Here is a 26,690-nt window from a genome sequence, read left to right as displayed (position 1 = left end):
ATTTTATTATCTCCGCTCATTTCTTACAGCTCATGGATAAATGCAAACGACATATCGCAGTAGCTGCAAAGATGTCTAGTCGACGAATACAAGCCTTTCAAACCCGAAGTGAATACTGATAATGCTGCAGTTATATCAATTCAAGGTTTACTCATATGCATATTAATACCTCGTTTTGTCAGCGAACAACAGAGCCTTTGCATGCCATGATGTGTCCTTTCTACTTATTATTTCTTGTAATTTGCTTGCGACACTTTTTATAGCTAAAGTTATTGCGAGAAAAATTAGTAGCACATTTTCTCTTTTCGTGTCAACGAACATTCATGTTGTTGGAAAATATATTGTCACAGTAACGACATCGGTGTTCTTTAATTGATGACGAATCACCAGCCATTGAAGTCTCCTTTGACAGCGAAACATAATTTTTTGATGTTTCCTCTGCCATCAGCAATGCAGGCATTAAAATTATTTTTTGCTAATGGAACCACATCTGTTGAAGTCGCCTTCAGTGTTGTCGGTGACGATGGTACACATTCCATCAAGTTTTGCGTAGTTGTCTTCGACAAGCCCAACGGGAACTGTGTCACCGTCGACAACGCTGCCATCAGTATCTCCGCTACCATCGTGGTCTCCATTGCCTTCTTGGCCGATACTATCAGGTTCTGCTCCATCAATGGCAAGCTGTCCATTGAGCTCGACATTGGAACAGCAATTAAATATCAGGTAATGTACTATAGAGAGAGCCGATTCGCACTGCACAGCTGTCAGAGGAGGACTAGGGGCCCTTTCGTCTGGAACTCGCTTATATACCTGTGATCACCAGAATAATAAGCAACAGAACACGATTCATTTAAATTTATATGCGAGTCCGAAAAACATCAAAAAAGAAATACACTCAAAATAGGATGCACATTTGCAAGCTCATTAAAAAAGGGAAGGATATTAAAAATGGAAGCACATTTTAAAAAACACACACATTTGCACGTAAATTTGAACAAAAGGAAGCACATTTAATGAAAAGGACTCACTTTTGGATGGAAATTCGACAAAAATGAAGCCCAATAAATGAAAAGGAGGCAAATTTGGACAACTTGACAATAAGAAACCACATTTATCGAAAATACAAATATTTAAAAAATTCCTTTATACACAGAAGGGATTTGTATTCGCCACTCGGATACGATCTCAATACAGGGATATGATATTTTCGCAGGAATACGGCACAGGGATACGATCTTGTCGTAGGAATACGTTCTCAACACAAGACTATGATCTGGTTACAGAATACAAGCCAGCCACAGAGATATGTTCACATCAAATCGATACTATCAGTTCACAGGTATACATTCTCGTCAGAGGGATACACTCTCATCGGAGTGTTACAAGTGCATCAGAAGGATACTTTCTCTTCAGAGAGATGAGATCTCATCAGAAAGATACTATCACATCTGAGTTATACGGTCATAGCAGTAAGATATGTACTATAGTCTGGATTATGCGCATATAACGAAAACAGGGTACATTTATACAATCATTGAACTCTGTAGAATGCAATACTCACAGTAGGAGGGATCGTTAATATATGGTAGGATCCAACTGCTCCAAATAAGTTTGGATCCAACTGCCATTTGCTCCACCAGCTCCAACGACATTTGGCTACAAGACTACAAGACTTCATGTATACGGAGTTACAATTCGACGAGATTAAAAGGCTGCAAGGCTGCGATATAACAAGTCTACAATGTTACAAGGCCACAAGGCTACAGGACTATGAGGATTAACATTTTCGAGTCTTTAGCTGTCTTAGGCATTACAACTCCACCAAAATTTGACCACAAGGCGACTTGGCTACGAAAATTAATGTATACAAGAATACGAGCCTATGAACCACATGTCTGCAAGGATTCAATTGGCAACAATAGCTACATTCAGCAGTGAGAGTTCATTTTTCTAATTCAAATAACTTATTCCAAGTAATCCCGATTCTTGCACTAGTTGACACCAAATTATATTTTGTACAGACACTGGCTCATTCATATGGGATGCGGTATGCTCACTTACAATGACAAGAGATGGAGTGCTTCATTAGACACCTTGCATGATAAGGATTCTCAGCCATCTTAAGGCATATTATTTGACTGTGTATTGATGATTTATATTTGAATTACACCTGATAAAATTATTGTAAGTGCTGATTTGGTAAAATACATTCACTAATTGGATATAACTCTGAATAAAATTTCAAGACTCATTTAGTAAAAAAAAAATTATATAGAGATTGTTTTCTCAGAATTAACCAGTAGCACTCGAAGAACATCAGTGGAAGTCTCGCCAGAAATAAGCAGATGCACTTGGGGAAAACAAACAGAAGCATCGCCATGAATGACTAAAAATGGGGAAAGGCCCTTCATCAGGCACCCTTTTGGACCATCGCAGCGAACAAAGACCTCGGTGGATGTAGCAAGATCCTTGAAAACGAATGATCTCAGCTTTTAATGTCTTGTGCCACCAACTGGTCGGAGTTCATGAAAGTGCTGCCGAAGCTCTTTGATAAGGTCTGGGGCCTTCAGTTGTCCTGCATTGGGATGGGCGACAATAAAACCGCCAGGTTGGTGTAGTGGTTGGCTGTATACTCAATCTGCTGCAAAGGCATAGGGATCCTCACTTCATGCTGTTCTGATGCCTAAGAGTATGGTGGATAAGAGATCTACCCAGTGATCTGTCATATGGCAATGTATGGTGGCCTTGAGCAGTCTGTGCATTCGCTCAACCATGCCATTGGAAACAGGATGAAAGGCAGTGGTCTGAAAGCGAGTATTTCCCGCCAGGTTACTGAGGTCCCTGAAAAGATAAGACTCGAACTGGCGCCCTTGGTTGGTAGTTATTTGTAGTGGAGTTCCAAAGTGTACCATACAGTTGGCATAACATTCTCGAGCTATGGTGTTAGGCTCAAAATTCTCCACTTGAACTACCTCTGGCCACCAAGTTAAGCAGTCTATGATGGTTACACAATAATGGTAGCCTTGTGAGATAGGTAAGGGTCCCACAATGTAGATGTGGACATGGTCAAAATATGAGGATGGTGGAATGAAGGAACCAACAGGGGAATAAATATGGCGAGAAATTTTGAAGTGCTGGCAGTGTAGACAGGCAAGAGCCCATCTCCGACCATCTGACTTGACTGTGGGCCATACAAATCTTTGGCTGACCAACTGTGCATATGCATTGATGCCTGTATGAGCCAGCTGGTGTACAAAGTTGAATGAATCCTGGCCAAATGGGGCTGTGAAGAAGGGTCCTGCTGTTGGTGTGGAGACATTGAAAAATATCTTTGTTGGGGAATCTGGCAAGCATATCATATGCAGTTGCAGACCAGAATCTAGTTGTCGAAATATTTGTAGTTTCTTATCCTCAGCCTGTGATGCCACAAGTGCTTGGTAATCGAGTTTTTTTAGTGACAGCATCCACTCTGTAAAGGGCATTCATAACAATATTATCGGACCCTGTGATATACCGAATGTCTGTGGTGAACTGGCTAATAAAGTCAAGATGTCAGGATCTCTGAGGTGAGCATTGGTCAGGGTTCTGAAGAAAAACATTAACAAGGGGCTTGTAGTCGAAAAAAATAGAGAACTGTCGGCCTTCAACCATATGGCGAAACTAATGGATCCCTAAATAAATGGCTAGTAGCTCCCGATCATTGGCACCATATTTTTGCTGAGCAAGGATGAATTTCTTGGAAAAGAATGCTAATGGCTGCCAGGTTCCTTGAACAAGCAGTTGGAGTACTGCCTCCACTGCAAAATCTGAAGCATCTGCCATTATTGCTAAGGGTGCAGTCAGTATAAGTTTAGCATTCCTGTAAACTGGCATAGCTGCTTCACCCTTATATGTTTTTTTTTGTAGTAGAGTATATCATCAACCTTCTCTGGGCAGGTGTGGTCCCATCTGCTGAGATGTTATGTTCTAAGAATGTTACTTGTGGTTTGCCAAATATGCACTTGGATGGGCTAATAAGTAACCCAGACTGAACGAGGCATTATAAGAGTTCTTCAAGTTGCTGTCTATGTTCGAACTCGTTGATGGAAGCTTCCAATATATTATATAGTTAAGACACACAAAAGTCAAGTCCTCTAAAAACTTCATTGATGAACCTCTGAAAAGGCCGAAAGACATAAATTGAAATTCATAAAGCCCAAAGGGCATTGTTATGGCAGTTTTTGGAATATCGGCTGGTGTACCTGGGATATGGCTGTAGGCCCTAACATGGTCAAAAGTGGAGAAGATTGTTTTTTTCACAGAGTCTGAGATAAGTCTTGTATGTGGGGGAATGGATATCTATCTGGAATTGGGCTTGCATTGAGCAACCGACAGTCCCTACATGGCCTCCATTCCTCCCCATATTTTGGGTACCATATGCAGAAGTGAAGACCAGGAGCTGTCAGAAGGGCGAGCTGTGCCAAGTTTGACCATTGAGTCAAAATCCCTCTTTGTAATCCTAAGTTTGTCTGGTGCCAAATGATGTGGTATGCTGGACACAGGCTCTCCAGAAGCAGTGCAGATGTAGTCCACTGCAGAATGTTGGACAAGATGTGGGGTACCAGATCGCTGGGAAAGACACACTTTTGGAGGAACTCGAGGTAGTGAGATGATTGAGGCAGAGTTCTGACAATACTGATGTCACTTGAAGCCTTGTGGCAGACGGAGGCTAGATATGTGATACTGTCTACTAAGTATTGATTCTGAATGTCTACAAAAGGTCATTATGATGGAGGAAATCAGCACCAATGATTTGATTGGTAACATCGGAAACCACAAAACACCAGACCAAATCATGCCTGAGTCCTAAGTTTAAAGTTAGGGTAAGGAAGCCATAATTGGAAGTATTTGAGCCATTGGCTGCAAGCAAAACATAATTGGACTAAGTCAACTCCAGATAGTCAGGTGCAAAGAAACACAAAAATTTCAGCACCTGTGTCAACCAAAAACTGTACCTTTGTGCCCTTGTCCGAGATGAAGAGGCGGCTTCCTGAAGTCGGGGTAGAATCGCTGGTCACCATCAACGAATCCTCTGCATCTTTCCTGAGCTGTATTCAATGTGCAGAACACACTTTCGTGCCCTGTCACCAAAGCAACGGTGGTACTAGCAGATCCCATGCAAACTATTGCTTTGAGAGTGTTGCTGGTGATATGTAGATGGGGAGCGGTTGCAGTGACTGTCATGCTGGCCAAGATGAGTAGGGGATGCTACAGCTGCGATCTCCTGTCGCAGTGTTGTGGTCATATCTCCTATTTTTGCTGTCACAAGGATCAACATCTTCTCGAGCATGGTTTCTAATGATGCTGCTTCTGCCATCTGTGGTCTCGGATTTGTATCAGCGATGGTATTTGCAAGCTCGGCTAGCGAGTATAAATAAAAATTGGTCTTTGTCGCCAAGATCGCTTGCGTTGGTGGTGGTAAGCGACCCAGCCACAATGACCTGAGAAGGTCATCTGGAATGACTCTTCCTGCCAAACTGCGGAGGTGCCGTAGAAACTGTTAAGGCCTTCGGTCACCGACCTCCTCGTGTTCCAGCAGTTGTTTTGTCATCCGTTTCTGTGAAGCACTTAGTCTCTTTATAAGCTCTGTTTTGAGTCGGCCATATTTGTGCTCAGGGGTTGGACTAGTATGTGGCGCACTTCAGTCGTGTATTTGCAGTCCAAATTGCATACCATGTAGTTAAACTTGGTTTTGTCGGATGTGACGCCAGTAGTTGGAAATAGGGGGTTCAAGCACAGGCGGAGGAGCCAGGAGCCCGCCATCTTGGATGACGTCATCGGCGGCCATCTTGGATGACGTCATCGGCGGCCATCTTGGATGACGTCATCATGACCTTTGACCTTGACCTTTGACCTTGACCTTTGACCTTGCTAATCTATGCTAATCTATGCCAATCTACGCTAATCTATGCCAATCTATGCCAATCTATGCTAATCTATGCCAATCTATGCCAATTCGTATGCCAATCTATGCTAATCCATATGTTAATCCATGCTAATCCATATGCTAATCCATGCTAATCCATCCGCCATTTTATATTTCTAGAAATTTCCACCAACTTCGAATCGTGACGTCACCGTTGCACTTTTCGTCACGGCCGCCATCTTGGATTAGAATTTTTTTTTTCGAACTTTTGAAATTCGATGTAATCATCAGCCGCCATCTTGTTTCGTCTGCTGGTGGCCGCCATCTTGTTTTCGTCTGCTGGTGGCCGCCATCTTGTTTTCGTCTGCTGGAGGCAGCCATCTTGTGACATCATATAGTTCTGTTGGTCGCCACCAGATAGCAGCAGGGATTATTTTATTTTAACTAAAATATTTTCAGTGCCGAGGCTGGGATTCGATCCATGGGACGTGAAAACGTCCAGGATGTCGTGGTTACGAGGCGGACACCTTGACCACTAGACCACGAGACCAATTGGGATATGGTGGAATAAATAATCTATATATGCTACGTACTGACGGCAAGTTTATGATAAATGGGGGAGAAGGGTGTTTTTGCCTTCCTTAATGAATACCTAAGGCCCCACATTTTAAATTAAAATTATTATACAGCCGCCATCTTTAATTCCAGCACAGACTACCAGATGGCGCTAAATTCAAAAATTAGTTACCAGAGGCGCCGCCATCTTGGTTCTCAAGTTGGCTGGTAGATGTCGCTAGTATCGCGCGCCAAATTCAAAAATTAGTTACCAGAGGCGCCGCCATCTTGGTTCTCAAGTTGGCTGGTAGATGTCGCTAGTATCGCGCGCCAAATTCAAAAATTAGTTGCCAGAGACGCCGCCATCTTGGTTCTCAAGTTGGCTGGTAGATGTCGCTAGTATCGCGCGCCAAATTCAAAAATTAGTTGCCAGAGGCGCCGCCATCTTGGTTCTCAAGTTGGCTGGTAGATGTCGCTAGTATCGCGCGCCAAATTCAAAAATTAGTTGCCAGAGGCGCCGCCATCTTGGTTCTCAAGTTGGCTGGTAGATGTCGCCACCGTCGCCATATTTTAGTTCATACAATCGATACCAGATGACGCCACCATCGCCATCTTTAGTTCCTAGTGTTGCTACCAGAGTGTGCCACCGTCGCCATCGTGTGCCACCGTCGCCATCTTTAATTCTTAAAGTTACCGCCGGAGCGCGCCACCGTCGCCATCTTTAATTCTTAAAGTTACCGCCGGAGCGCGCCACCGTCGCCATCTTTAATTCTTAAATTTACTGCCGGATGGCGCCAAGTGTTATGTAGTCAGTCTAGACAAGTCGGGATAAGTTTGGAACCTGTAGCCATATTATTATTAATTAATAATGTATGTTTATTAAATATGATAGAGTATTTATAAAATATTGGTGTTGTGTAGAGACTCTCTCTTCTTCTCGTAGTGGTGGAAGACATCTCGAAGGTAGTGTTAGAATTTATGTATTAAAGCAATCACTCTAGCTGAGGAGACTAATAACTTATAGTTACAATTCAATAATAGCGGCAATTAAATGTTTTTGAAATTAAAGCAAACAACGTAAATGTTAAACACATATTTATTTAAATCTTATTACAAACAGCAAGGGGTAAGAACAATCGATGATTTAAAAGAAGTAAATAACGAGTAATAAAATCACATAATATTCACACACTACACATCATAGTGACAAAGGCAACATTAACTCGAGACCCAATTATACATAGTAGTATGGGTGGTCGAATAGCCAGAATTTAAGTAGCTGAACATTACAATGGGCGCAATGGAATTTGCCATACAGTTTTATACATTTATCCGGCGGTTTCCATAAGTCTTTAAAAGTTTGTTGAAGCTAGGACAGTTTCTTTCATTATGTAAATCAACAATGTTGGCACTGCACAGTTCACTAAAGATACTTTTCTGTTTGTCTCTTAGGACGTATACTACATCTCCTTCTTCAGGGTTGACGATGTCACATAACACTGATGAGATTTGGTCAAAGCTCACTTCACCTTCGTTCCACGAGAGTCCATGCACTTCATAAGTCAGTTTACGATTCTCGCTTTGCGACAGCCTGTCTAGTTCGGACCAGTCACATGGTGGTTTGAATATGTATTCATAGGTCCTCAATACATCACCATCCTCGATGAACATTGCTGCAAGTTGCTTAACCACATACCCCTTTTGTGATGTGAGGCACTGAATGTTGCAGAGAAATAATGACATTTTTTTGCCAGTACTCACGATAACTGATGTGTGAAGCTGTGCTAGCTCTGCAAGGCTGATGCTAGTTCTACAGGTATGACTGCAAGGCTGCAGTGCTGATGTTGTCTCTAGGATGCTGAATGTCAGACTGGTTGTAACAACCTTTGGTGTCGTAGTACACACAAATTTACAATTCGTCTTCATCACTATCCCCCAAGCCACTATCCGTTCCTTCATCCACATCTTCGTTCGCCTCTTGCGCTTCCTTTGTGGCCTCGATGCAGGTCATAACAGCCTGATATAAATAGGTAATAAATTCCTCTTCCTCAGGGAACTCAGCGAGAATGTTGAGGGTGGAGGATGTAAGGTGGTAATGTATATCATTAAAGTCCATACCTATGTAGTGACGTACTACCTCCATTACAAATTCCCGAACATCGTCCATCGTAACACTGTTTAAATTACAATCGCAAGCACTCTCCACGTAAACACTGGTGGAAGCCATGATGATAGGAGCGTGGTTAGAAGCAGACTACCACGTTAGCATGGAGATGTCGTCAGAGCCCCCCACACCACTGGGTGGCAGTTACGGTGACTCCAGAACTCGCTCGAAATATCCTGCACAACACATTCCAAAAACATGACGTAGCCTATGGTTGACGGCACAAACACCCTGAGTGGCTCTGTGTGTTTCCTCCTGCCCGAACACGCGCTGCTGTGAAAGCCTCTTCCCAAGCACAGACGTCACTCCCGCAGCAGACAAAACAGGCGTATGCTACAGGAGCTAGAACAATTGAATAACCAAATATATTTAGACTACCCAACTACATAAATGACATGAGATAATTCCTGTGCGATAATCGTACTTTAAATGTTGTAATGTATGTATAAACATTAATCATTCCGAAGTACTTGAAAAAAAAAATGTAAGTGAGGTGTTATTCACCTTTAGCGCTTCTCGATTTCTGTATCCGCTACCCACGAATTAAATTGAGACGGGGAAACCCCACCATTTCACAAAAGACCAGCCATTTCTTCGTTTGAGAACTTTCTCCACCAAATATGTGTCCGGATACATCGTAGGCTGGATATCTTCAGCATAGAAGCCACCACGAATAGGCTTGTGGTCCAAGTCTTCGAGGTAGTAGGTCCTTGGTTCCGATTCACGAACATGTGTCACACGGAAAAGTTCAGAACTCCAATTCGTCGTGAAACCTTTCTCAAAGACACCTTTCTGCTTGGAGATTCTCACAATGTCACCAACATTAGCTTTATGCTTGCGTGTATCTTTCTTCTTCGTGTTGGTGAATACAGTCCCAAGCAGACGATCATCCTTTACATCTTTAGGCTTCATTTTCGTGGTAGAATGCACTGTGGAATTATATTCACTTATAAGTTTCGACAAAAGATCCAACCAAAAACACCTCAAAGTCTTTTACAAACATAATATTTATTACTCAATTTCTATCCTACTACAGAATCACTTGCGAAAGCCAGCAATCGTATAAACAATTAGCCCTGCATAGACGTGCAACGACTACTTCTTAGCTCCAAATGGCTCCAAATGCTCCAAAACGGCCTTCAAATGCTCCAACAGCTCCTTAACACAGCTCCAAATGGCTCCAAATGCTCCAAATGGCTCCAAATGCTCCAAAACGGCCTTCAAATGCTCCAACAGCTCCTTAACACAGCTCCAAATGGCTCCAAATGCTCCAAATGGCTCCAACAGCTCCAAAAGGCTCCAAATGCCTGACAGCTCCAAATGCTCCAAATGGCTCCAAATGCTCCAAATGGCTCCAACAGCTCCAAAAGGCTCCAAATGCTCCAAAAGGCTCCAATTGTTCCAAGAGCTCCATCTTCAGTTGGTTCCAACTGATTCCAATTACTTTTCTTATCGAACTTGGCATGATTACTAACATGTCTTTATTAGTATACATTTTGACTGGCAGTGGTAACGTATTATGCACCTTTAAGTTATAAGTTTTATTTAGAAATCAGATTTCGATAAATGGTAGATACCATTTGGAAAGAAAATATATTAATATATCTTCAAGTTTATACACATACAATTAATTTAAGCCATTATTGTATGTAGCCAGCTTCCCTCAGTTCTTTGAGTATGAAGGATATTTCTTTAAAGTTCGAATAGTTTCCTGCACAAAGCGATCCATGTAGTAGTCGTAGCCTGTCAACCAATATGTTAGGATCTTCCCATGAGGTATAATCAAACTCTTCTGCTGCGTTCATCATCCTTGCATGTTTATAATAAATATTATCTCTGGTGTCTATCGTTTTAACACCAACCTCAAGGTCACTTTCGTCATCGCGCCAGTGATTATCACAAGCTTGATCAGGATAATTTATTTTATTACGACGTTTCCATCGTTTTGGTCTCAAACCACCATCACAGTCTTCACTCTTGCATGCTTTTGGTGCTTCAGCACAATACTCAATCATGTCAGCCTTAGATGTGTCAGCACAGTCTTCGTTCACGTCAGCTTCTGATGTGTCACCACAGTCTTCAATCATGTCATCACCACAAACTTGATCAGGATAATTTATTTTATTACGTCGTTTCCATCGTTTTGGTCTCAGACCGCCATCACAGTCTTCGATCTTACCTGCTTGAGGTGCTTCAGTACAGTACTCAATCATGTCAGCCTCAGATGTGTCACCACATTCTTCAATCATGCACGCTTCAGATGATTCACCAAAGTCTTCGACCTTGTAAGCTTCAGATGGTTCTCCATCTTTCTCATTTTCATGGAGACGACTAGATATTGGAGTAAATATATTTTCATTTCTAATGTGGTTACAACTACCTTCGTTTGTTTTAAATTTTAAATTATTATCTTCATCTAGATCAGTAATTTTAGCATTAGCTTTTTCGCCTTCGTTCCTCTTCCGCGATGTTGTAGCCCAGTCTTCGTTATCTTTATTCATCTTAATTGTACAGGTCTTGTAATGTCTATCCAAGTAATATCTTCTACCAAAGGATTTCTGACACTGACTGCAATGAAACGGTTTTTGACAAGGGCCCAAATTACACTCGCTTCTCTCATGTCGTTTAGCATTCTTTCTCAAGGTAAACACCTTGCTACAGTATCTACAGTGATGACGTTTCGATACAGCGTCAGATCCTAAATCGGAATTCATATTAGTTACCGAGACTAATGCCAGATGCAAACTAAGAGTTTTAAATTAGATATATTACTTAAATAGAATTTTTTAATTATTTCATCAGCGAGATTAATCAGAAGCACTCGGAGAAATCCATCAGATGTCTAGTTAGGTATAATCAGAAGCACACGGAGTAAACCGCCATAATATTATCAAGAATAATCGCAAGCTCACGGAGTAAACCGCCATAATATTGTCAAGAATAATCAGGAGCACACGGAGAAAACCACCGTAATATTAACAATAATAATCGGAAGCACACGGAGAAAATCATCATAATATTGACAAGAATAATCAGAAGCACACGGAGAAAACCATCACAAGTTTTCTTTGATATCATAAAAATACAGAAAAAATATTTAATAAATAACAAAAAAAATTAATAAAAAATTTTAAATGACAAAATAAAATACAAAAATACATAAACAGATTCTGCTAGCTTGTGAACTTCTCATTGTTGAGCAAAGATATAGTTCTAGTACAAGCCAGAATTTTATGTATTTTTGTATTTTATTTTGTCATTTAAAATTTTTTATTAATTTTTTTTGTTATTTTATAATATTTTTTCTGTATTTTTATGATATCAAAGAAAACTTGTGATGGTTTTCTCCGTGTGCTTCTGATTATTCTTGTCAATATTATGATGATTTTCTCCGTGTGCTTCCGATTATTATTGTTAATATTATGGTGGTTTTCTCCGTGTGCTCCTGATTATTCTTGACAATATTATGGCGGTTTACTCCGTGAGCTTGCGATTATTCTTGATAATATTATGGCGGTTTACTCCGTGTGCTTCTGATTATACCTAACTAGACATCTGATGGATTTCTCCGAGTGCTTCTGATTAATCTCGCTGATGAAATAATTAAAAAATTCTATTTAAGTAATATATCTAATTTAAAACTCTTAGTTTGCATCTGGCATTAGTCTCGGTAACTAATATGAATTCCGATTTAGGATCTGACGCTGTATCGAAACGTCATCACTGTAGATACTGTAGCAAGGTGTTTACCTTGAGAAAGAATGCTAAACGACATGAGAGAAGCGAGTGTAATTTGGGCCCTTGTCAAAAACCGTTTCATTGCAGTCAGTGTCAGAAATCCTTTGGTAGAAGATATTACTTGGATAGACATTACAAGACCTGTACAATTAAGATGAATAAAGATAACGAAGACTGGGCTACAACATCGCGGAAGAGGAACGAAGGCGAAAAAGCTAATGCTAAAATTACTGATCTAGATGAAGATAATAATTTAAAATTTAAAACAAACGAAGGTAGTTGTAACCACATTAGAAATGAAAATATATTTACTCCAATATCTAGTCGTCTCCATGAAAATGAGAAAGATGGAGAACCATCTGAAGCTTACAAGGTCGAAGACTTTGGTGAATCATCTGAAGCGTGCATGATTGAAGAATGTGGTGACACATCTGAGGCTGACATGACTGAGTACTGTACTGAAGCACCTCAAGCAGGTAAGATCGAAGACTGTGATGGCGGTCTGAGACCAAAACGATGGAAACGACGTAATAAAATAAATTATCCTGATCAAGTTTGTGGTGCTGACATGATTGAAGACTGTGGTGACACATCAGAAGCTGACGTGAACGAAGACTGTGCTGACACATCTAAGGCTGACATGATTGAGTATTGTGCTGAAGCACCAAAAGCATGCAAGAGTGAAGACTGTGATGGTGGTTTGAGACCAAAACGATGGAAACGTCGTAATAAAATAAATTATCCTGATCAAGCTTGTGATAATCACTGGCGCGATGACGAAAGTGACCTTGAGGTTGGTGTTAAAACGATAGACACCAGAGATAATATTTATTATAAACATGCAAGGATGATGAACGCAGCAGAAGAGTTTGATTATACCTCATGGGAAGATCCTAACATATTGGTTGACAGGCTACGACTACTACATGGATCGCTTTGTGCAGGAAACTATTCGAACTTTAAAGAAATATCCTTCATACTCAAAGAACTGAGGGAAGCTGGCTACATACAATAATGGCTTAAATTAAATGTATGTGTATAAACTTGAAGATATATTAATATATTTTCTTTCCAAATGGTATCTACCATTTATCGAAATCTGATTTCTAAATAAAACTTATAACTTAAAGGTGCAAAATACGTTACCACTGCCAGTCAAAATGTATACTAATAAAGACATGTTAGTAATCATGCCAAGTTCGATAAGAAAAGTAATTGGAATCAGTTGGAACCAACTGAAGATGGAGCTCTTGGAACAATTGGAGCCTTTTGGAGCATTTGGAGCCTTTTGGAGCTGTTGGAGCCATTTGGAGCATTTGGAGCCATTTGGAGCATTTGGAGCTGTCAGGCATTTGGAGCCTTTTGGAGCTGTTGGAGCCATTTGGAGCATTTGGAGCCATTTGGAGCTGTGTTAAGGAGCTGTTGGAGCATTTGAAGGCCGTTTTGGAGCATTTGGAGCCATTTGGAGCATTTGGAGCCATTTGGAGCTGTGTTAAGGAGCTGTTGGAGCATTTGAAGGCCGTTTTGGAGCATTTGGAGCCATTTGGAGCTAAGAAGTAGTCGTTGCACGTCTATGCAGGGCTAATTGTTTATACGATTGCTGGCTTTCGCAAGTGATTCTGTAGTAGGATAGAAATTGAGTAATAAATATTATGTTTGTAAAAGACTTTGAGGTGTTTTTGGTTGGATCTTTTGTCGAAACTTATAAGTGAATATAATTCCACAGTGCATTCTACCACGAAAATGAAGCCTAAAGATGTAAAGGATGATCGTCTGCTTGGGACTGTATTCACCAACACGAAGAAGAAAGATACACGCAAGCATAAAGCTAATGTTGGTGACATTGTGAGAATCTCCAAGCAGAAAGGTGTCTTTGAGAAAGGTTTCACGACGAATTGGAGTTCTGAACTTTTCCGTGTGACACATGTTCGTGAATCGGAACCAAGGACCTACTACCTCGAAGACTTGGACCACAAGCCTATTCGTGGTGGCTTCTATGCTGAAGATATCCAGCCTACGATGTATCCGGACACATATTTGGTGGAGAAAGTTCTCAAACGAAGAAATGGCTGGTCTTTTGTGAAATGGTGGGGTTTCCCCGTCTCAATTTAATTCGTGGGTAGCGGATACAGAAATCGAGAAGCGCTAAAGGTGAATAACACCTCACTTACATTTTTTTTTTCAAGTACTTCGGAATGATTAATGTTTATACATACATTACAACATTTAAAGTACGATTATCGCACAGGAATTATCTCATGTCATTTATGTAGTTGGGTAGTCTAAATATATTTGGTTATTCAATTGTTCTAGCTCCTGTAGCATACGCCTGTTTTGTCTGCTGCGGGAGTGACGTCTGTGCTTGGGAAGAGGCTTTCACAGCAGCGCGTGTTCGGGCAGGAGGAAACACACAGAGCCACTCAGGGTGTTTGTGCCGTCAACCATAGGCTACGTCATGTTTTTGGAATGTGTTGTGCAGGATATTTCGAGCGAGTTCTGGAGTCACCGTAACTGCCACCCAGTGGTGTGGGGGGCTCTGACGACATCTCCATGCTAACGTGGTAGTCTGCTTCTAACCACGCTCCTATCATCATGGCTTCCACCAGTGTTTACGTGGAGAGTGCTTGCGATTGTAATTTAAACAGTGTTACGATGGACGATGTTCGGGAATTTGTAATGGAGGTAGTACGTCACTACATAGGTATGGACTTTAATGATATACATTACCACCTTACATCCTCCACCCTCAACATTCTCGCTGAGTTCCCTGAGGAAGAGGAATTTATTACCTATTTATATCAGGCTGTTATGACCTGCATCGAGGCCACAAAGGAAGCGCAAGAGGCGAACGAAGATGTGGATGAAGGAACGGATAGTGGCTTGGGGGATAGTGATGAAGACGAATTGTAAATTTGTGTGTACTACGACACCAAAGGTTGTTACAACCAGTCTGACATTCAGCATCCTAGAGACAACATCAGCACTGCAGCCTTGCAGTCATACCTGTAGAACTAGCATCAGCCTTGCAGAGCTAGCACAGCTTCACACATCAGTTATCGTGAGTACTGGCAAAAAAATGTCATTATTTCTCTGCAACATTCAGTGCCTCACATCACAAAAGGGGTATGTGGTTAAGCAACTTGCAGCAATGTTCATCGAGGATGGTGATGTATTGAGGACCTATGAATACATATTCAAACCACCATGTGACTGGTCCGAACTAGACAGGCTGTCGCAAAGCGAGAATCGTAAACTGACTTATGAAGTGCATGGACTCTCGTGGAACGAAGGTGAAGTGAGCTTTGACCAAATCTCATCAGTGTTATGTGACATCGTCAACCCTGAAGAAGGAGATGTAGTATACGTCCTAAGAGACAAACAGAAAAGTATCTTTAGTGAACTGTGCAGTGCCAACATTGTTGATTTACATAATGAAAGAAACTGTCCTAGCTTCAACAAACTTTTAAAGACTTATGGAAACCGCCGGATAAATGTATAAAACTGTATGGCAAATTCCATTGCGCCCATTGTAATGTTCAGCTACTTAAATTCTGGCTATTCGACCACCCATACTACTATGTATAATTGGGTCTCGAGTTAATGTTGCCTTTGTCACTATGATGTGTAGTGTGTGAATATTATGTGATTTTATTACTCGTTATTTACTTCTTTTAAATCATCGATTGTTCTTACCCCTTGCTGTTTGTAATAAGATTTAAATAAATATGTGTTTAACATTTACGTTGTTTGCTTTAATTTCAAAAACATTTAATTGCCGCTATTATTGAATTGTAACTATAAGTTATTAGTCTCCTCAGCTAGAGTGATTGCTTTAATACATAAATTCTAACACTACCTTCGAGATGTCTTCCACCACTACGAGAAGAAGAGAGAGTCTCTACACAACACCAATATTTTATAAATACTCTATCATATTTAATAAACATACATTATTAATTAATAATAATATGGCTACAGGTTCCAAACTTATCCCGACTTGTCTAGACTGACTACATAACACTTGGCGCCATCCGGCAGTAAATTTAAGAATTAAAGATGGCGACGGTGGCGCGCTCCGGCGGTAACTTTAAGAATTAAAGATGGCGACGGTGGCGCGCTCCGGCGGTAACTTTAAGAATTAAAGATGGCGACGGTGGCACACGATGGCGACGGTGGCACACTCTGGTAGCAACACTAGGAACTAAAGATGGCGATGGTGGCGTCATCTGGTATCGATTGTATGAACTAAAATATGGCGACGGTGGCGACATCTACCAGCCAACTTGAGAACCAAGATGGCGGCGCCTCTGGCAACTAATTTTTGAATTTGGCGCGCGATACTAGCGACATCTACCAGCCAACTTGAGAACCAAGATGGCGGCGCCTCTGGCAACTAATTTTTGAATTTGGCGCGCGATACTAGCGACATCTACCAGCCAACTTGAGAACCAAGATGGCGGCGTCTCTGGCAACTAATTTTTGAATTTGGCGCGCGATACTAGCGACATCTACCAGCCAACTTGAGAACCAAGATGGCGGCGCCTCTGGTAACTAATTTTTGAATTTGGCGCGCGATACTAGCGACATCTACCAGCCAACTTGAGAACCAAGATGGCGGCGCCTCTGGTAACTAATTTTTGAATTTAGCGCCATCTGGTAGTCTGTGCTGGAATTAAAGATGGCGGCTGTATAATAATTTTAATTTAAAATGTGGGGCCTTAGGTATGCATTAAGGAAGGCAAAAACACCCTCCTCCCCCATTTATCATAAACTTGCCGTCAGTACGTAGCATATATAGATTATTTATTCCACCATATCCCAATTGGTCTCGTGGTCTAGTGGTCAAGGTGTCCGCCTCGTAACCACGACATCCTGGACGTTTTCACGTCCCATGGATCGAATCCCAGCCTCGGCACTGAAAATATTTTAGTTAAAATAAAATAATCCCTGCTGCTATCTGGTGGCGACCAACAGAACTATATGACGTCACAAGATGGCTGCCTCCAGCAGACGAAAACAAGATGGCGGCCACCAGCAGACGAAAACAAGATGGCGGCCACCAGCAGACGAAACAAGATGGCGGCTGATGATTACATCGAATTTCAAAAGTTCGAAAAAAAAAATTCTAATCCAAGATGGCGGCCGTGACGAAAAGTGCAACGGTGACGTCACGATTCGAAGTTGGTGGAAATTTCTAGAAATATAAAATGGCGGATGGATTAGCATGGATTAGCATATGGATTAGCATGGATTAACATATGGATTAGCATAGATTGGCATACGAATTGGCATAGATTGGCATAGATTAGCATAGATTGGCATAGATTGGCATAGATTAGCGTAGATTGGCATAGATTAGCATAGATTAGCATAGATTAGCAAGGTCAAAGGTCAAGGTCAAAGGTCAAGGTCAAAGGTCATGATGACGTCATCCAAGATGGCCGCCGATGACGTCATCCAAGATGGCGGGCTCCTGGCTCCTCCGCCTGTGCTTGAACCCCCTATTTCCAACTACTGACGCCTGCTGTATACGAAGGGGAGACGGGATTTCGCGGGAAACTTATATGAAGATCAACGTACTCATTTTCAGTAGATAAGAGAACGTGTTTGGTCTAGCTCAGCGTATAATTGAATGGTTATTCTCTGTTATTATTTAGCACAGTGATTTAGCTAGATGTTTTTTGTTGTAAGCGTGAGATTTATTCAGGAATAAAATGCCGGAGAAACCTCCACCAAAAGAACAAAACTATCGAAAGCCATTAGAGCGCTTAGAAAAAAGAATAAAGAAAGATAAGAGATTATTTTATTATAGCATTTTTTACCATACATTTATTTTTCAGAGTTGCATATGTACAACGCGATGGACGCGATGCGACAACAAAAAGATCTGTAAAATTGTAAACATGCTTTTTTTTTTTCCAGCAATGCGTGAACCGTTCATAAACTATACTCAACATGTATCCGTATAATTAAGTTTGAATTTTTTTATGACAGGCATCAATGTTAACAAGTTTATTAAGCCACAATAGACTTTTTTCAGAAAAATAAGTGTAGCAGAGAACACTCGACATAGTCTCACACAAAATCAGTTTACATGAATTCAGTTTTAAGAAGTAAGCTACGAAAATAATAGTTAAACATTATTTAATATCTGCTGGTAACGTTTCCAAAGTATCAGCTTCGCCTTCATTCACGAACAATATTCGTGGGTTTATTTATTTATTTTACTGGTGTTTCGTTGGTGACTGTTAGGACTCCAAAATTAGTAAACATTTTTCACCCTATCCTGAGTAAATCTAAGTGTGCGCGGTTAGATGAGGACCTAGATGTGTCTCATGCTTACGCCTTTACACTATACTCATGCGGGGTATTAACCATGCGCGTAAGGGCGCGTTGCCAATGACCTGTACGATAGTCTCAACAATCCTCTACGGACTCGAAAAATGTCACCTGCTCATTGGCTACTCGACTTGTTTGTTGTAATGCCTGTGATTCATCGTTAATTTTGTTGAGGAGTTTTCAGTGATTCAGAGCCTCCCATTTAACTGTGGCCGAATTGAAGAAGCAGTACAAATGTTACATGCTTGAATTCATAGCGAATGAAAACCACAAATATTTACTGATGTAGTGGTTGGTAAAAAAAATATTATTCGTATCGCGTCCATTGCTTCGCGCCATGTTGGCTCGTACATTATATGGATTTACAAAATATAACGATTCATTTACGACACTTAAGATAAGGTGTGTAGGATTTTAAGAATTCACTTGAATTAATATTTAAGAACGTATTTCAGGATAACTTGTGAAGACGCTCGTACAGACGGCACGGTTTTGATGACTCATTGTTACCAGAGCAGGGGCCATCTCGTGTACACGAAGTGACATGTGAAACTTCAACACAACTCGAAAATCAGTAAGTGTTACATTGAAATGTGTCCGCTACAAATGTTCAGGAATTATAATTTTGAAATCGAGTAGAAATATTCCTGCACTTAGCATTAGGTATATTTTAATAGACATTGAAAGCGAATCATTAAGTAGCTTCAAAATCCAAATACCAGAATACAGATTGTCTGTAACAATACAGACCTCACCGACTAGATATGGTCCAGATTGTTAATACTAACACATTTGAAAAAACTGACTAGTTACTGAATATGTTGAAATTTTGTAAACCTGTTACTTTAGATGATTGGTGATGTAATAATGTCTCTTGGAAACTACATAAGATTTCAACTGCTTTAATTTCTCCATAAATTCGCAAATCACCATGGTGGCCATTTTACGATCACGATTTAGTTCTTAAATTTTAAATTAGTTTATTTGTTGAGAGCCTTGTACAATGTGTCTGACCACTAAAGCGAACCGAGCCGCGTAGTGTATACTACTGCGAGGTTGCCGAAGTAGGCTCGGGTCGGGACGAATTTCACTGTGAAAAAACATAGGTTTTTAATACATGGAAAATTATCCCAAAGCCGAAAATTTGTACAGTAGTAGAATGAACATTTCTTAGTAACACGTCTAAAGTTTAAGTACTGCCGCAAACCTTGTGCGTCACACCAAAAGCGAGCAGTTAAGTCCAAAATGACAAATCTTTGCAACGATCCACAATAATGGATATTGCAAATGCAGTTTATGGAGTAGACCGTCATTATGGAACCCAAAATAATCTAGAAATATTGCCCTATCTGAGGATATTGATAAAAAGCACAAAGTTTAAACATGTTTCTATAAAATAGGCCATTTAAATCATTAAAGTTAACGAATTCACTTTCATTCAATTTTAAGGAAATATAAATACATCTTACATAAACTTAAAGAGCCCAACGTGGAAATCGCTGACAGTAAACGTTGTTGCATATTTATTCATCTTTAAATTGGTATATTTTTTAAGTGTCTCATACAATTAGTCTGACCACTAAAGCGATCCGAGTCGCGTAGTGTATACTACTGCGAGGTTGTCGAAGTAGACTCGGGTTGGGACGAATTTCGCTGTTTAGAAACAAAAAAATTTAATACATGGAAAATCATCCCAAAGCAAAAATTTTGTACATTAGTAGAATGAACATTTCTTAGTAACACGTCAAAAGTTTACCGATGAAACCTTGTGATCACACCAATAATGAGCAGTTGAGTCCTTAATGATAATTTCTACAATGATCCACAAAAATGTTTCGTAAATTTAATAACTTTAATACATTTTTTTAAGTCGGTTCTCATTATGGCACCAAAGTAATATAAAAGAACGTCCTACATGGTAATTGTGATAAACACCTCAAAGTTTAAACGTCCTATTATTAAATTGGTAATTTAAATAATAAAAGGTAAGAAAAAATATTTTTTTATATATAAATTTGACTACATGTTACATAAATATGTTGTGCGTAGCGTCAAAATATCTTCATAAATATTGTGTGTGTTTTTTTTTTTTTTTTTTTTAAGTTTTAAATATGTATATTTTGAGTGTCTGGTACAATAGTCTGACCACTGATGTATTTCAAGCTGCGTAGTGTGTGTGCAGCAGTGTTAAAGTCGCTTGTGCTGGGAGTTTTTTGCTCCAGAAAACTAAGGTTTTTAATGTATGGTAATTCCAGACTGAATTTTACTCTGAAAGAATAAAAGTTCCCTAACTACAAGTGATTTTTGCTGCAAACGTAGATAAAAATCTTCCAGGATGCGATTTGCTTAGGTAAAAATGTTTAATTTCTAAATTATAAATAAATAAAAACAATAGAATTTCTCAGAAAGTTGTGATAAACTGACGATATTACGCGAGTAGCAGACCCGTACGTGAGTACAGAGAAAGGCTATTTTCCTTGACCGTTAAGATTTCTGGGACAAACACCCTCTCACAGCTAGGGTCATAAAATACGGTCAAACTCTTGCAAAAACATCCACCACCGCTCTTTGCCACTAGCAATTCAACGAAGTCAGCTAGGCACAGCACTCCAATAAATTAACTTAGAAAAAAAATACTAAATATGTAATTCTATCAATACATTTTACAACACAACTTATGTTTTATTTATTTTATGGAAAAATAATATTATCATATGAATTATGTTATAAAAGTGACAAAACTCAATAAGTACATTTACGGTGTATACTTTTCTTCAATAGTTATGTAGTAAACTTATTTTATACAATTTAATATATATATTATAATATAGGCTACATTAAAATTTTGCGTAGTTCTGATCGAAAATAATATAATGTATTAGAAATAAAAAATAATTATATTTTTTGGTATTAAAATAATTTTTAATAATAAATTTTTTGTAACAAAACACGAACACACTTTTTTAAAACCAGAGGTCCTCTAGAATTTTGATTTACAAGTTCCAAGCAGAAATTGTTTATTGTTAATTTTAATGTATCAAAAATCATTCATATAAGAAAAAATTATATCTATATCTCAATACATGTAACATGAATACACCCTATCATATGCATAAAATATATTTTAAGTAATCCTTAAATAAGTTCAAGTTTATTGAGTGTCGCAGTACGCAGTGTGTTTCTAAGCACGCCGGCCGTGAAAGATCAGTACGGCCGCAGTACACTGCAACGCTCGGGCAGCTTTAATGAGGCAACTAATTATGCTAGACTCTTTATAAATATTCTATCTTAAAGCTAAAAGTATAATTATAAACATTTATTTAGACATTTTTTTGCATTGGGCTCTTAAAATCGGTGTAAATCGTATTTTTATCTGGGTGGCAAAGATAAAAAAATATATCTCGTGAATTAATCGCTTTATATCATATCCTAAATATTAAAAATTTAATTTTTCTTACATTAATGGGTGTATTACAGTTTATTGATTAATTTGGTAGGTTTACGGACAGTCAAAATTAAAAACTGTATAAATGGGTAGCATTCTAATGGACTGATGTAAGTTGCTGTCACCTAGGACTTAAATGCAAATTTTCTGTGATAACGCACAAGGTCTACAGCGGTAAACTTTCGGTATGTTATTAAACATAGTCAACTCTACCACAGTACAAAAATTCAGCTTTGGACAAATTTTTCACAGGTTTGTGCCTTTTTAAGTCTTGGTTTCCTGGAGTAACACGAAAGTCTACGCGGGGAAGGGCGGCTACCTGATCCGAGAATGAAGGATAGGGTGAGGTGGGAAGCGAAGATAAGAGCTGGTTATCGCGGTTCGCTTTCCGTCCGTGTTGGAGAGAGAGAGAGAGAGAGAGAGAGAGAGAGAGAGAGAGAGAGAGAGAGAGAGAGAGAAAGGTGATATTGTGGAAGACATTCGAAAGATTCCCGCTAGATGAATTTTGAAATATTTTCCGAATTTCTAGCTAAATTATTACAAAGTTCCATGATGACTGCCATCTCGTCTTACTGGTGGCTGATGTATGAGGAAATTAAGCCTCTTTAAGGGTTTTGAACAAGATTTATTATTAAATGTGTTTTTGTCTAAAATAAATTATTTTTCCATTGATAAAGGTTTTAACCGAGGAAGGTTATTGGTCGAATAAATTAGTAAATTAATTGCATATTTTTTGATGAATTTTGAGATTTATACTGAATTTCTGAGTTAATTATAACGAACTTTCAAGACAGCGAGCAATTCATCAATGGCTTACCGGAGGGTGGTAACATAGGAATTTAAGCTTATTTTAGGACTTTCCACCGTATTTATTTAAATGTTTATTTTTGACATAAAATTAAACGTTTTTGCATCACCCATGGATCTAACCATGGGCAGGAATTGAACGAATCGATCGGTATATTAATTGCAGATTTTTTTAATGAATTTTGGGATTTTTCCTTAATTTATAGCTAAATAATTACGAATTTCAAAGATGGCACCCAAATGTCAAAATAACGGGTGCGACAGTAATAATATGATTATTGCACTCTAGTAGACAAAAACTAAACTAACATGGTGATAGCATACTATAGCAGACAAAAACACGAAAAAAAAATGGCGGACGTGACGCCATACTAGCTGTCGATATATGTAAGGAATTTTGAGTAAATTTGACACAAAAAATGGGCACCATGACGTCACATTCCAAGATGGTGGTTCGGCTCTTCGGCTCAAAGCCTTGTAACCTAGGCTCGGAGGAATCTAACTATACAACTGGTCTGACTGGTGTCTGTCTTCAGTAAATCGATTGAAGCTGAGAATGTCATTTTACATCAATGCAGAACTAAATGTTTATAAGATTGATAATTTTCCTAAGTGTTCCTGTAGTAGAGTAGAAATGATATAATATTTTTTTTTGTAATTTTGTTTTCTTTTTTCTCGAACCTGTCATTTTTAAATTAAATAATTTTCTGTTTTCATAAGTCAAGGATGGAACCATATCAAACGAATAAATGATTATTTTAATGAGTGATTTGTAATTGAATTCTGGAATTTTTTTTCATATTTGTAGCATAAATTAACAATTTTATAAATGATGGCCAGATTTAAAGATGGCAGACGCCTCAGTAATAAATAATACTGCACTCTAGCGAATAAAATTTAAACTAATATGGCGGCATCGAAATTTAACAGATGATAAATAATAAGTCGGATACATGATGCCAGCCTCCAGCCGACGAAAAGAAATATGGCCTCAATGACGTCACACTGGCTGACGTAATATCTTCCTTGGAATTAGTGTTGGGAGGTCAGTCTATCGGTGGCTACCAATTATAATCGAATGATCTCGCCTGGTTCGAAACGGAAAACTCAATGACATTGGTGTTTTTTTATGTAAATTTAATGAAATAAATTTTTTTACGAAATAAAAAAAATTCTTCTAAAAACAGATAATAATTACGGATTATGAAGATGGCAAAGAAATTTAATAATGGCGGAGTTTTTGAAATAAAATTTTATTCTTTGTAATTTAATAATTCTTAAGATATTCACTTTAAATTAAGATAATATTTGCAGATATATTCTATATAGCGATCTTAACCTAAACTGCAATGTTCTAAAAAGAAATGGTAGTCGTTACAAAAAGTGCAACGATGACATTATACACATACCTACTAGATGCCGACCGTAACAAAATGTGTAATGTTCTATAATCAAAGATGGCGTGCATAACATAAAGTGCAACTGTGAGGCCGAGGTCAAGGTCAAGATCAAAGTTCCCTTCCAGAGGCTTATTGAAATAACCGAAATAATCTTAAACGATACAAATGGAAATGAAATACTCATTTCGGAATATTATTCCGAAATGAGTCGGAAACCTAATATAACAAATAAAATCACTTAAAACAATACAAATTAAATTATTTGTACCCAAATGTAATTAAAAAAATAAAATAAGTTGTGTCTCAACAGATCGCAGCATGGCAACTGCTCTACCGAGTACAACACCCCGCCGCGGCAAGTAAGTCGTCTGCAGACGATTCGAGTTCCTACACCAGATCTCATACCCATGATTGACCACCGGAAACAAACGGGCGCTGTGCCGAATGAATCCTCTGGTGGCTCACAAGGGTATAGTAAAGTGACACATAGCTTCGAGTCATTCAACTACACCGGCTACACTGAAAAACAATCCGAATGTGTTATTGTATTTCGAAAGACGACCATTTCTATCAAATTTGTGGAGCTACACATGCAGCACAATCTATTATGCTTTTGAGTTGTAATAGCAGAAATAAGATACGTCAACGGGAAATATTTTCTCAAAATGGGAATTTTTCCTCGAAATAGAGAAATTTCTAGAAATGTTTAGAAATTATGAGTCCAAGATTGCGGCTTTAACGTGAGAGGTCGGTCGGTCATTGATCGGCCCCACGCACCTCGCTCCAGCTGCTATCCCAGAACATACATTTCTCTACTACTATTCACATTTTGCAGTTTTATTGTTAAGCTTTTTGTACCTTACACTGATTAAAAATTAATTTAATACTTTTGCTAAAACGTACTCCTAGGTACATACTTGCAACTTAACTGCTCATGCATTTTCATGTTTCAAGGTATACTGTTAATTAATTGTGGATACAACTAACTTACCCTTGAATACTGATAGAAAATGACGAGAACAAATGCAATTCTTAGCCACGAATTTCTTTACTACAGTTGAACACAGTTTTGCAATCAGGAACCAATAACAAAAACACTTTTTATTTTCTATGGCTCCCTTCAAAATGGCAAGCGAAAACCATTTTCCACATTCATCACAGTGGCATAATATGACATTAATATTTTCCATACATTTTTCATATTAAAAAGAATTAACGAATACTTATAAATTGTTAAAAATATACCAAATTTTGAAATGGGAGCTTACATCTCATGAATGGTAGTGACTTGAGTGCGACATACTAATAGGTGTAAGCTTTGTTGTAAAGGATCCAAGAAATTGAAATAAAAGTTTATATTATTTTAAATACTACTAGATTGTGTTTTGAGAGCACTTTAGTATATTTTACTGGATTATATTTAGCACAACAATATGTTATGGGTATTCCCAACATGTTTAATTAGGGGTTGTTTCTCATTTTTACTAAACAGGTTTTGATGTTTTAATATAAACGAATCATGTATTAAAACGCGAGGCAAGAAGTAACAAAAAAAACACTTAATTAAAAAAAACTGATTTAGTAATAGATTTTCTAATGTGAATGGAAAACAATGGTTTTGTTAAGATAGATTGAACATGTAATCAAAAACTCATCCTAATAAACAAGTATAAACCTAAATCATATGATTCCCACCCCACTTGCAAACACTTTCTTCACAAGAATTAAATATTCTTAAAAATGGCCCCTTATACTCATTCACTTAAACAAGTTAATTTGTACTGTGTAACATTTCTCCAAGTAATCACAATGAAAAAAAAAGTACGATCGCTGGACCAAAGATGGTCCAAGCTTCTTACATGTCTCAAAATAATTAACACCAAGCCAGTGCCAAGTGGCTAAGAGTTGTCTTACTTTTCCTGGTGAGACCTAACCAGCATTTTAGCATAACACATAACTTCGTTGTACAATACACTTACTTTAACTTGGAACTGAAAGTTTTGTTTCAAAATTGAATTTCTTTTAGAACTTTTTTTGTTTGCAGAAATGTGTTGCTAAAATGTTGAACGTGCTCAGCAACAAAGTGGTTTGCAAGGTTAAAAGGATTGGCGGAGCATTTGGCGGCAAGGAGACTCGGCCTTTGATCATCATACTTCCAGCAGCCTTGGCGGCTCATAAGTACGTTAAATTTACAATCTTAAAATATGTTACCCATTAGCACTTGCATCACTTCTTTAAATTTAAGCCTATTTCTAAAGCCATTATTATTGATGAAATATATAGTTTAATGAACCATCCATAAATGTTAGTAGGTTAATATAGTTCGTATGGGGACAC

General features: G+C 38.7%; 1 protein-coding gene across 2 annotated transcripts in view; it reads left to right on the top strand.

Moving 5' to 3' along the window:
- The window catches only part of LOC134541171 (xanthine dehydrogenase-like), a 296,422-nt gene that overhangs the window by 161,903 nt on the left and 107,829 nt on the right, over positions 1-26,690 (top strand). Inside the window, exon 18 of one of the 2 annotated variants that reach the window (XM_063384402.1) lies at positions 26,398-26,531. In XM_063384402.1, coding sequence (XP_063240472.1) covers positions 26,398-26,531 — 134 coding nt within the window. Of the gene's footprint in view, positions 1-26,379; positions 26,532-26,690 lie in introns of both variants that reach the window. The other variant, XM_063384401.1, reaches the window with a different exon arrangement.

Source organism: Bacillus rossius, chromosome 18 (assembly GCF_032445375.1).
Source record: "Bacillus rossius redtenbacheri isolate Brsri chromosome 18, Brsri_v3, whole genome shotgun sequence".
Classification (NCBI taxonomy): Eukaryota; Metazoa; Arthropoda; class Insecta; order Phasmatodea; family Bacillidae; genus Bacillus; species Bacillus rossius.
This window is presented reverse-complemented; position numbering and strand designations above follow the sequence as displayed.